The 13,671-nt window shown below is 37.8% G+C and overlaps 1 protein-coding gene across 1 annotated transcript; it reads right to left on the bottom strand.

Moving 5' to 3' along the window:
* Window positions 1-3,388: 3,388 nt before the first annotated feature.
* Window positions 3,389-13,442, bottom strand: LOC122026792. Its single transcript, XM_042585507.1, has 5 exons — window positions 12,843-13,442; window positions 7,904-11,417; window positions 4,793-4,916; window positions 3,589-3,607; window positions 3,389-3,479 (listed from the first exon to the last, which is right to left on the bottom strand). Exons 2-5 carry the CDS (start codon window positions 11,294-11,296, stop codon window positions 3,389-3,391), a joined length of 3,627 nt encoding a protein of 1,208 aa, XP_042441441.1. The 5' UTR covers window positions 11,297-11,417; window positions 12,843-13,442.
* Window positions 13,443-13,671: the final 229 nt, after the last annotated feature.

Raw genomic sequence — 13,671 nt, 5'->3', positions numbered from 1 at the left:
TTCAGTAGATACGGTTATGTGTACTTGATGACACATAAGTCGGAATCCTTTGAAAAGTTCAAAGAATTCAAGAATGAAGTACAGAACCAGCTTGGCAAGAGTATTAAGATACTTTGATCAGATCGAGGTGGTGAATACTTAAGCCATGAGTTTCGTGACTATTTAGCTGAGTGTGAGATTCTATCCCAACTCACTCCTCCTGGAACACCACAGTGGAATGGTGTATCCGAAAGGAGGAATCGTACCTTATTAGATATGGTACGATCTATGATGAGTCACACAGATCTTCCGACATACCTTTGGGGCTATGCTCTAGACACGGCAGCTTTCATTCTCAACCGAGTTCCATCCAAGGTCGTGATAAAGACACCATATAGGATATGGACTGGGAGAGATGCCTGGTGTCTTTCCGAGGAGGAATCATGAGGCTTACGTACGACGTCAAGTCTCAGACAAATTAGGACCCAAATCCGACAAGTGCTATTTCATCGGATATCCCAAGGAAACTAAGGGATATTATTTCTACATTCCCAGTTAGCACAAGGTAGTTGTGGCAAAGACTGAGGTCTTTCTAGAAAGGGACTTTGTTTCTAGAAAGACTAGTGGGAGTGCGTTCGATCTTGAAGAAGTTCAAGATACGAACAATAGCACTGATGCCTCGATGGAAATTGAACTGGAACCACAAAGTGTTGTGGATGATGTTGTTCCACAAGGAGTCGAGGAACAACAACCGGTTCAAGTAGACATACCTCTTCGCAGGTCTGATAGGGTACGTCGTCAGCCTGAGAGATACTGGTACGTTCGAATTGACTGTCACGTATGAACTCCAAATTAATTAATCTTGAAAACCCTTAACTACTCCAGATTGTTGTAGTAAAAAGCCAAGGTCGAATATCTCAAGGAAACTAGTAATAGAATGTTTGATCTTAGACTAGAATTATTATTTTTTTTAGGTTTTCTCCTGATAAAATGGGGGTGTTTAGTTTGTTTCAAATCCTAACTTAAGAATTCAAATGCAGCTAATAACCTGATCCTATGTAATGATTAAATCCTAGCTTAAGAGAACTAACATACTCTATGATCTAGAAACTAAAAGAGATACATCAGAATTTAAATTGCATAAATGAATTTGTGCAGGAACTTGTCACAACTACGATTGCAGCGATGGAAAGTGCAAAAACAAAATAAAGATACCCAACTAGAGAAACAAGAGAAGCAGAATTTAATTTCAGAAATGAGATCTAAAAGAACAAAAACTAGAACTACTCGTTCAGATTTAAAGAAACAACAAATTCGATGACAAGATCTAAAGAAAACAAGGATGCAGAAACAATAAACTGCAGAATTCTAATGACTAAAATCTGAAGAGAAGTAAAATAAAACAAAGCAACTCTCAAGAATTGTCAACTACTCAAAATTGAAACGATTAAAGTACCTCTAAGCAAACAAAATTAATTGCAATCAAACTACAACTACTCTCTACTGCTAAAGTAATAACATTCTTCTCTAAGACAAGATTGGAAACTAATTACACTAAACAGATCCTATGAAATTACTGCATCGAACACAAAGATTGAAACCTAATTACAATAACAGCAACTACTAGAATTACTGCATCAAGAGAAAAACAGAACAAAAACAGAACAAGTCCCTAAAGAATACTGCTGGAAATTTCTATATCAAATAACAGTAATCAAAGCTGCAGCAACTACAAGACCAGGAACTATTTAAACTCAACAAAATCTACTGAAATGATTGAATTGAAAACAAAGATTGTAAACTACTTTTATTAACAGAAACTTGCTGGAAATTCTGCATTACAGAACAGAGATTTAAAGCAAAATTCTGGAAAGAAACCAATCTATGCACTAAACTGAGCTACAAACAAGTTCTAGATCTAGCTAACAGCAGTAATGAAATGCAGGATTAAAACTAAACCAATTCCAATCACAACCAATTCTTGAATCACAACTCTTGTCGTCACACAAGAGTCCTCATTTGAAACCTCAAATGCGAAATCCAGAAAAGCAGAAAAAAGGGAACGCAGCTGATCTGAGTTCAGATCTGAAACCCAATGATCTTAGCCAAAGAAACCTCTCTGGAAGAACACAAGTTCAGATCTGTGCAGAATTGTCGAAACCTGGATCTACAATTCTATTCTGTGCTCAGCAATGACTTGCTGATGGGGCGTTGAATGTGGCTGGATTCAAGTCAAGAACCACCAGAGAGACCTCTTTGATGATTCCTGAAGATGGCTGATAAATTCCTGCTGTCAACACCGTTCTAACAGGGGCGGAGAATGAAGAATCGAATCCCAGCAAAGCTTGCCGTCGAAACCTCTTTGGCAAACCTCCAGCTTCAGGAAATTAGGTCAGCAGCTTCCTTGCATCCTCCTCTATGGATCTGGAACTCAAGATCAGATTATCACTGGAATCGGGGGCATGCGCGCGCGCTCACGGAGAGGAAATCGCCGTTGGCACGATGAACAGTAGACGTAGCCACTGTTCATCCGCGATTTTTTTGGGTTTTATACCAAGGTTTGAACCAGGATTTGCATTTGGCTTAGGGCTTAGTTTAGGAGGAAAATTAGGGATTTGATGATAAGGTTTGACATGGGTTAGCTCAAGAGGAAAGCTCCATTTAATGGATCGGGCCAAATCCAAATTCTTGTAGTCCAATGAGTCTATTCCTTCAAAACAAATAAAGTACCATTATTAGATAAGATTCCACAAGAAATATATAGAAAATGCAACAAGGCTCTAAATAATTCTCAACTCATAAGATATAAGATAAAACAAGAATTAATCATATGAGAAGATGCAAAATACTCAATTCAAGAGCCCAATTATGCACAAAAAATACTAGATATCAACTCCCCCACACTTAATCTCTTTGCTCGTCCCGGGCAAGTAAATAACTAAAGAAATGACCGAGGTTGCACCCCCCCCCCTCTTTACCTTTCTTAATCATATTCAGAAGACAGTAAAAAGAAGTCACCTAAAATCATGAAGTTTCAAAAACTCAAGCAATCATGAACACCATTCTTACTTCAGTTAACCATTTAATGATTTCATCCATCATGAATAAAATGAAAATAATAACACAACTAGTCCTCACATGGTAGTTTTTAGTGGCTCTCATCCTAATTTCAAATTCATGTAATTGTGGAGATCACTCAAGCTACTTATGGCAAAAGCACTACCATATGCTTGCTCTTCATCTAATTCTCACCTCCATCACAGATATCAAATACATCCTTATGAAGGTTCATTGAAAGTATAAAGGAAAACAAAGGCAAGTAAATGGAAGCATTAGAATTACAAAGGCAAGTAAAAGAACAGAGATTAAAGTAGAAGTGGAAGACATGGAATGAGAATGCTATGTGATGCTAATTTTCGTCCATGGCATTCAATGCTGTTCTCTTAGTCTTGATGCTAATTTTCATGGCAGATACTTCACCCAGCACTTCCCCTCTAAATCTGTAGATTCAACAAGAACAGATCTATACAATCAGAATTAGTTCTGAAAATGGCTCCAGAATGTCCTTCATGGCAGATTCAGCCATTGCATGCTATTGCTTCCATCTACAGCAATTTCATGATATCCCCTGATAATTTACAGATTTGCTCAGAAATAATGTGAATCTGTACTCGTTCGTTTGTGATAGGACATTGAATTCAAGCAGAGATTTGGCACCAACTGATTCCAGCTCCATAGTTAAACACTGCTTCTGTATTTCCGTTTCCATATGGCATTCCTGAATTTCATCATTCATTTTTTTTTTATATTTTGAGCTGCCATAAAAGGTAGAATATCATTTATTTCAGCACAATATAGAGCTTAACTTGAGTTTCTCATTGATTAAAATCTGCCACTAGATTTTGATACTCCATTTGATACTCAATAATTCCCAGCATTCTTAATTCTACATACACAGATTGCACTGATTCAGTAGAGTTTGGCTGCCACAAAATTTGTAATTTGAGAAATCAGATATTAACACTTAAATGTTCCAACCAAATCCCCTGAATTCCTTACTCACAACCGAAACAGATATCAGTAAAGTCTCATTATAAGCAATTCAGTGTTTTGGACAAAACCCAAGCTGCAGAATTCTTTCAGATTTAACTTTTCAGCTGTATGTTTCTGTTTCTGTGTCCATTTCACCGTCTACAAATCATGCAAATTATAGAGAAACAAGATCATCATTTCACCACAATCAATCAACAGCTGGATTCTGATTTTCCAGTGATCCAATAGCTCTACAACATATAGCACAGTTAAGTGCCATTCTGAATTTCTCATACAGCTCGGACTTTGTACCAACTACACATCATTAGCTGCCCTAAAATCTCAACTCCTCTTCATCTAGCTTCTTGTGATCCCTATTGATGCATACTTCACAGAATTACAAGCTTCAGCAATTCTAACTTGTTACAACTTGATCCCCAGATTGGCACAGAAATAACCATTAGCAGAATTTCTGAAATTTCTGCTTTGCTGATTCTTCAACTTTCCTGTTTATTTTAATTTGAACCTTCAAAAGACTATTTTATCCATCATCCAGTAACAATCAGTTATCATTCAATCCCTTCCATCCAAAAAGATCAGGATGCAGTCTTGCACATTCCTGCATATCAACTACTACATTTCTGTGATTAAGCATTTTCTGCATATGCTTCAACCTCATGACTAATATTCTTGCTCTCTCTTCTCTGATCTCACTTGTCCCAGTTTATTCCCTCAGCACTAAAGAATCAATTGAAACTGATTTACTTCAACTTCAGCTAACAGCTCTCAGCTTTTGCAACTCTGCACACATCTGCAATTCTGTTTTCAGTTTCTACATTTCTGCACACATCTGCAATTCTGTTTTCAGTTTCTACATTTCTGCACACATCTGCATTTCTGTATTTCTGCATTTTTTTTTTTCAAGATTAGCTCTCATCCAATTCTGCACAGATTAGCCATCATCCAATTTCTCAGCTAGCCACTGTTTCCTGCACACATGTATTCAGTTTCTCAAGATCAAAATTGACATGACAAATCTAAAATACCATTTATTTCTGCATCTAGCAAGACTTCCCTTGAACATTTCAGTCATTGAAATGTTGCATCAGATTTGTGATACACTTTGATACTAAATTCCAGCTCTTCATATGCTGCACATGGTCTTCTGCATTCCTGATATCTCCAGTAACTGAACTTCAGACTATAAGTGGTTAATGACACAAGTATTCCATTTGTCACTTCACATTTCAAAACTCTTAAAAAATATGTCATTAGCAACTGTTCACAACAACAACTTCTGAATTCCTGCACACTGCCACAACCAGATTTCCTAGCTCATAAAAGACCATCATAGTATCAATTTCCGAAATTTGAAACTATTTGAACTTGCTCTATGAATGATTAAAATCCAATAGTGATTAAGTAGTTGAGCATACATACATACCACACTCCTGCTCCCACATTGAATGTATCAATTGCTGGTACACAACACAACAATCATCCTCAATCAAAGACTAAATATCTCCCCCACACTTAAATATTTGTCCGTCCCAGTCAAAATAAAAGCATCACATAACATCCCATGTAACCATATCCAAGATAATAAAACAAGGGAAAAGATAAATGATATGATGGTATAGGAAAATAGAATTAGTGATAACTAGTGGGGAATTGGAATAACCTTCATTAAAATGATTTAATCTCTGATCAAGTGGAATGTTGAAAAGATTCAAGCAAGTTCTAGAGTGATAAAAACCATCAGTGCATCACACAATTAGGCTCAATCCTCACTAGGCAAGCAAAAGTTATTATCTCAAATTATCAATTAGAATTCATCACTAAATGTTAACCTTACGCAAGCCTAGAATTCATTTATGCAACAAAGACTTAAAACTTCATGCTCAAATGTAACTTTATTTTAAAACCTCTAAAATGATATAAAGAAGTGTAAAGGGAGGTACCATTATTAACCAAAAACTACCAAATTTGATTCAAAGGTTTTTACAGGGACATGATTCCTAAAATTTGAATTATTATATGTGAAAGTAAAACTACTAAGAAAACTAAGAAGTTAAATCGGCCACCAAATGATGATATCTTATTCACTATGACCGAATTCATTATTAGAAAACATAAAAACTACCAAAACGAACAAGTGAATTATTCATGTAATTATGTAATGACTTGTATATCTACAAAGACATGAAGTAATGAGAAATAGCAAGTCTTCCCTGTCACATTGAATAGATGGCTTCGGTACTGTTCAATTCTTGCATTACCATCCCTTTTGCTCCTTCATGAATCCATTTGTTTGGGGATGATAGGGAGTGGAAACTCTATGTGAAACTCCATATCTGCTCAACATAGCCTTCATGCGTTTGTTACAAAAATGTGACCCTTGATCACTGATTATTGCCCTGGGCACGCCAAACCTGCAGAAAATATGTGTCCTGACAAAACTAACAACAACTGAAGAATCATCAGTCCTGATGGGGATGGCCTCCACCCATTTGGAAACATAATCAACTGCTAGCAAAATATATAAAAATCCAAAAGAGACAGGAAATGGACCCATGAAATCAATGCCCCATACATCAAAGACCTCACAAAATAACATGAAATGTTGAGACATTTCATTCCTAGGTCCTATGTTTCCAGTTCGTTGACACCTATCACATGATCTACAAAAAATATAGGCATCACGAAAGAGGGTGGGCCAGTACAAACCACATTCCAAAACTTTCCTCGCAGTCCTCTGGGGTCCAAAATGCCCCCCACACTCAAATGAATGACAAAATGTAAGTACAGACTGGAACTCAAAATCAGGTATGCATCTCCTAATAATCTGATCACTACAAAATTTCCACAGATAAGGATCATCCCACACATAATATTTTGAATCACTTTTCAATTTGTCCTTTTGAGCTTTTGAAAATTGTGCAGGAAAAACATTACCTACTAAAAAATTAACCAGATCTGCATACCATGGAGACTCACCATGCACCCTGAAGAGTTGCTCATCTCTAAAATCATCATCAATAATCGTGTGGTCCAAATCCCTTCAATTCGCTTAAATGATCTGCAACCAAGTTCTCCTTCCCACTCCTATCACGAATCTCCAAATCAAACTCCCGGAGGAGAAGCATCCATCTAATCAACTGGGCTTAGCATCCGGCTTCTTGAGGAGAAACTTCAAGCTGCATGATTAGAAAATAAAATCACGTGAGAACATAATAAATATGATCTGAATTTATCTAAAGCAAAAACAATGGCAAGAAGCTCTTTTTCTGTCGTGGTGTAATTTGCTTGAGCCGAATCCAGGGTCTTTGATGCATAGCAGATCACATGCGGTGCTCCCTCTACTCTCTGTGCAAGTACTGCTCCTATGGCAAAATTCGAAGCATCACACATCACTCAAAAGGTAAAGCCCAATCTGTTGGCTGATGATAGGTGCAGAAATCAAAGCCTCCTTGAACCTCTCAAAAGCTTCCTTACACCTCTGATCAAACCTGAAATCCACATCTTTCTAAAGCAACCGAGACGGTGGAAGAGCAATCCGACTGAAGTCCCTAATAAATCTCCTGTAGAATCCTGCATGGCCAAGAAAAGCTCGAACATCCCGCACGCATGCGGGGTAAGATAAAGAAGATATAGCGCTAACTTTAGCAGGATCTACCTCAATACCTCTCTTAGAGACTATGTGTCCTAAAACAATACCATGCTCAACCATAAAATGACATTTTTCAAAATTAAGTACCAAGTCAGTCTCAATGCATCTATCTAAAACCCTAGACAAATTTTCTAGACATGCATCAAATGATGAACCATATACAGAAAAATCATCCATGAAAACCTCCATGCAATGCTCTAATAAATCACCAAAAATACTTACCATGCATCGCTGAAAAGTTCCTGGAGCGTTGCATAATCCAAATGGCATCCATCTGTAGGCAAATGTACTGAAAGGACAAGTGAAGGTGGTCTTCTCCTGATCCTCTGGGTCGATGCAAATCTGAAAATATCCCGTGTAACCATCTAGGAAGCAATAATGTGACTTGCCCGCTAGTCTTTCCAACATCTGATCAATAAAAGGTAGGGGGTAGTGGTCCTTTCTGCTTGCTTGGTTCAGTTTCCTATAGTCCACACAAACTCTCCAAGAATTCTTCACTCTGGTGGGCACTAACTCATTCTCTTCATTAGTCACAACTGTCACCCCTGATTTCTTTAGAACCACATGGATAGGACTTACCCACTTACTGTCAGAAATAGGGTAAATGATACCTGCCTGTAGAAGTCTAGTCACCTCTTTCTTTACTACATCAAGGATCAATGGGTTAAGTCTCCTCTGGGGCTGTCTCACTGGTTTCACATCCTCCTCCAAGTAAATCCTGTGCATGCAAATAGAAGGACTAATACCAGGAATATCTGCTAAAGTCCATCCAATGGCCTTCCTGTGCTGCCTCAAAATCTCTAATAATCTGCTTTCTTGTTCTGGTTCTAGATTCTGGGCAATGATGACAGGGAACTGCTGGTTCTCTCCTAAATAAGCATACTTCAAGTGTGGAGGCAATGGCTTCAACTCATCTTGTGTCTGATTGATAGAAAGCGATCCTAGGGGTAGAGCTTCTCCTAAGTAATCCCCTACGCAAAATTTCTCTTCTCTGGGCGATCCTAGGGATAGAGCTTCTCCTAAGCAATCCCCTACGCATAAATTATCTCTCTCACTCGGAAATACTCCACAAGACTCATCATCCACTCCCAAGGCTGAAATATCCTCTGAAAACCAAAAATCACCTATACCTCCCTCTGCAAAATCTGAATCAATCTCCGAAATATCCAAACTAAGAATAGAATGATCCTCTCTAGGATGCTTCATAGCGTCAAGAATACTGAATCGGACCACTGTGTCTCCTATCTCCATAGAAAGTGTGCCCGCGTGAACATCAATCTTGGTCCTTGCAGTCTTCAAAAATGGTCGTCCAAGAATGAGTGGAGATCTACTGGCCAGATAGTCTCCCTCCATGTCGAGGATATAAAAATCTGCAGGAAAGATAAGTTCTCTCACCTTCACCAATACATCTTCAATAACTCCAGCTGGATGAGTCTGACTGCGGTCAGCTAACTGAATGACTACTCCTGTAGGTTGTAATGGTCCAATCCCTAATGTCTGAAAAACTGATTTTGGCATCACATTAATTGAAGCTCCCAAATCTAGCATGGCATCTTTAAACAGATTACTCCCAATTTCACAAGGAACCGTAAAAACTCCAGGATCTTCGCATTTCTGAGGAACTGTTTGAAGAAGTGCAGACACATTCTTGCCCATGCTAATCAACTCATTCCCCTTCAATTTCTTCTTGTGCACACAAAGATCCTTAAAAAATTTCGCATATTTTGGAATTTGCTTGATCATTGTGAGTAAAGGAACATTTACTTCCACCTTGCTGAATAAGTCCACAAGCTCCTGGAACTCCTTTGCTTTCTCTTCCTCTACATTCTTCCTTGGTTGAACTCTGCGTTGAGGGAAAGGCAATGGAATGTTCTTCTCTGAATTCTGAAATCCTGCATTTCCAGATTTGCTGCTTTCTGAAGTTGTTGCTGGAAAATGTTCAGCTGGACAAGAGTTGCTGGAAAAATCTGGCATCAGATTTCCACCTCCTTGTGCATGCTCCAAACCGTAGGGATCAATGTGAATTGGATTAGAACTTGAAACTGGCACATTCTGCACTTCTGGGAGTTCTTCATTGCTGAAACTGGATGGCTGGATTTCTGAAAAATTTTTAGCAGCAGCTCTTCCTCTTGAAGATTCTGAAATTTTTCTCCCACTCCTTAAAGTTAATGCACTAACGTTCCCTTTAGGATTAGGAATTGTTTGAGATGGCAATTGACTCGATCCCTGAGCTTGAATCTGATTAATGCTAGAAGCCAATTGCCCAATCTGCCTTTCCTGATTTTGTTGTTGCTGAAGAATTTGCTGCATCAATTCCTCCAATCTAGCTTGCTGTGGATCTGAATTTGAAACATTATTGGAACCTCCTTGAGTTAAACTCATCTTTGTAGGTGCTGGAAGTGCTGGAATTGATTGCTGGAAATTCTGATTTTGATATTGATAATGCTGATTCTGATTCTGATTCTGAAATTGCTGATAAGGCTGATACGATTGCTGATATTGATTTGCAGGTTGGTAATGATGATGAAAACCTTGCTGGAAATTCTGATTATGCTGCTGGAAACCTTGCTGAGGTTGCTGGAAATTGCTGGAAGTGTGGTTGAAATGCTGATTTGAAGATGGATGTTGATAGAATGAATTGCCATACTTCAAATTTGGATGATCTCTCCAACCCGGATTATATGTAGATGAATACGGGTCATGTTTTTGTTGGAACTGAGCTCTAGAGAATGCTGCCAAAGATTCATCTTGAATGAGATTTGGACAAAGTTCTGAAAGGTGATCTGGACTCGAACAAATGCTACAAACTATGCTTTGTTTACATGGAAATTGCATATTCGGCACAACAGAAGGTTGAGTAGCATTGTTCAAGGCTAATTGTTTCACCAAGGTCGTTAATTCCATCAATGAATTCTTTATCTCCTTTTGTTCATTAGAAACCATTTGAACTTCACCAACTCCTCTAGTAGTGAGTGCTCTACTTCCAAATTGCTGTGAATTTTCAGCCATGTTCGAAATTAGTTCCCGTGCTTGCTCTGGAGTCTTGTTTACTAAAGCTCCTCCAGCTGCTGCATCTATCATACTTCTGTCCATAGGTAATAAACTCTCATAGAAGTATTGGACTAATAACTGCTCACTTATTTGGTGTTGGGGACAACTTGAACATAGTTTCTTGAATCTCTCCCAATAATCATAAAGTGTTTCTCCCACTACTTGTTGAATCCCACAGATGCTTTTCCTAATTGTTGCAGTCCTTGAGGCTGGAAAGAATTTTTCCAAGAAAGCCTTCTTCATATCAATCCATGAAGTAATAAATCCCGGTGGCAAATAATATAACCAATCTTTTGCTACTCCAGTAAGTGAAAATGGAAAAGTCCTTAGCTTGATATCCTCTTCTGAAATTCCTTGTGGCTTCATGGTTGAACAAACCACATGGAATTCATGCAAATGTCTGTTTGGGTCCTCTCCAGATAATCCTTGATATTTGGGAAGCAAATGAATCAACCCTGATCTCAGCTCAAAATCACCAGCTAGAGTTGGATAAGTGATGCATGAATATTTAAAAGCTTCATCAGGAGCTGCAAGCTCCTTCATTGTCCTACTATGATCAGCCATGGGGGTATCTGAAGATGATAAAGAACTTCCTGAGTCCTCTGAAATTTTCTCCTGAATTCTCAAAGCTCTGAAGGTCCTTTCAATTTCCGGATCAATATCAAGTAACTTATCACATGAAGACCTGGTCATACCACCAAAAATCAATAATTAGAACAAAAGTGGATAGACAATAAAATAAAGAAAGTGAAAACAAAGAAAAGATAAACTATGCACAATCTAAAAACAAACAAACTCTACTAGTCTCCCCGGCAACGGCGCCAAAATTTGGTACGTTCGAATTGACTGTCACGTATGAACTCCAAATTAATTAATCTTGAAAACCCTTAACTACTCCAGATTGTTGTAGTAAAAAGCCAAGGTCGAATATCTCAAGGAAACTAGTAATAGAATGTTTGATCTTAGACTAGAATTATTATTTTTTTTAGGTTTTCTCCTGATAAAATGGGGGTGTTTAGTTTGTTTCAAATCCTAACTTAAGAATTCAAATGCAGCTAATAACCTGATCCTATGTAATGATTAAATCCTAGCTTAAGAGAACTAACATACTCTATGATCTAGAAACTAAAAGAGATACATCAGAATTTAAATTGCATAAATGAATTTGTGCAGGAACTTGTCACAACTACGATTGCAGTGATGGAAAGTGCAAAAACAAAATAAAGATACCCAACTAGAGAAACAAGAGAAGCAGAATTTAATTTCAGAAATGAGATCTAAAGAACAAAAACTAGAACTACTCGTTCAGATTTAAAGAAACAACAAATTCGATGACAAGATCTAAAGAAAACAAGGATGCAGAAACAATAAACTGCAGAATTCTAATGACTAAAATCTGAAGAGAAGTAAAATAAAACAAAGCAACTCTCAAGAATTGTCAACTACTCAAAATTGAAACGATTAAAGTACCTCTAAGCAAACAAAATTAATTGCAATCAAACTACAACTACTCTCTACTGCTAAAGTAATAACATTCTTCTCTAAGACAAGATTGGAAACTAATTACACTAAACAGATCCTATGAAATTACTGCATCGAACACAAAGATTGAAACCTAATTACAATAACAGCAACTACTAGAATTACTGCATCAAGAGAAAAACAGAACAAAAACAGAACAAGTCCCTAAAGAATACTGCTGGAAATTTCTATATCAAATAACAGTAATCAAAGCTGCAGCAACTACAAGACCAGAAACTATTTAAACTCAACAAAATCTACTGAAATGATTGAATTGAAAACAAAGATTGTAAACTACTTTTATTAACAGAAACTTGCTGGAAATTCTGCATTACAGAACAGAGATTTAAAGCAAAATTCTGGAAAGAAACCAATCTATGCACTAAACTGAGCTACAAACAAGTTCTAGATCTAGCTAACAGCAGTAATGAAATGCAGGATTAAAACTAAACCAATTCCAATCACAACCAATTCTTGAATCACAACTCTTGTCGTCACACAAGAGTCCTCATTTGAAACCTCAAATGCGAAATCCAGAAAAGCAGAAAAAAGGGAACGCAGCTGATCTGAGTTCAGATATGAAACCCACTGATCTTAGCCAAAGAAACCTCTCTGGAAGAACACAAGTTCAGATCTGTGCAGAATTGTCGAAACCTGGATCTGCAATTCTATTCTGTGCTCAGCAATGACTTGCTGATGGGGCGTTGAATGTGGCTGGATTCAAGTCAAGAACCACCAGAGAGACCTCTTTGATGATTCCTGAAGATGGCTGATGAATTCCTGCTGTCAACACCATTCTAACAGGGGCGGAGAATGAAGAATCGAATCCCAGCAAAGCTTGCCGTCGAAACCTCTTTGGCAAACCTCCAGCTTCAGGAAATTAGGTCAGCAGCTTCCTTGCATCCTCCTCTATGGATCTGGAACTCAAGATCAGATTATCACTGGAATCGGGGGCATGCGCGCGCTCACGGAGAGGAAATCGCCGTTGGCACGATGAACAGTAGACGCAGCCACTGTTCATCCGCGATTTTTTTGGGTTTTATACCAAGGTTTGAACCGGGATTTGCATTTGGCTTAGGGCTTAGTTTAGGAGGAAAATTAGGGATTTGATGATAAGGTTTGACATGGGTTAGCTCAAGAGGAAAGCTCCATTTAATGGATCGGGCCCAATCCAAATTCTTGTAGTCCAATGAGCGTATTCCTTCAAAACAAATAAAGTACCATTATTAGATAAGATTCCACAAGAAATATATAGAAAAATGCAACAAGGCTCTAAATAATTCTCAACTCATAAGATATAAGATAAAACAAGAATTAATCATATGAGAAGATGCAAAATACTCAATTCAAGAGCCCAATTATGCACAAAAAATACTAGATATCAGATACTCATTTCTCTTGTCTGACCATGATGACAT

This window comes from Zingiber officinale, chromosome 10A (assembly GCF_018446385.1).
Source record: "Zingiber officinale cultivar Zhangliang chromosome 10A, Zo_v1.1, whole genome shotgun sequence".
Lineage (NCBI taxonomy): Eukaryota > Viridiplantae > Streptophyta > Magnoliopsida > Zingiberales > Zingiberaceae > Zingiber > Zingiber officinale.
Note: the sequence above shows the minus strand (reverse complement) of the source record. Positions and strands in the feature narration are given on the sequence as shown.

What these genes read in the sequence shown, in the direction of transcription:
- LOC122026792 (XM_042585507.1), bottom strand. Translation starts at nt 11,296, where the DNA reads ATGGCTGATCATAGTAGGACAATGAAGGAGCTTGCAGCTCCTGATGAA. An exon ending in GAACTTTTCAGCGATGCATG is followed by an intron (nt 4,917 to 7,903) that starts GTAAGTATTTTT and finishes AAAAAAATGCAG; the next exon opens with AAATACAGAAATGCAGATGT.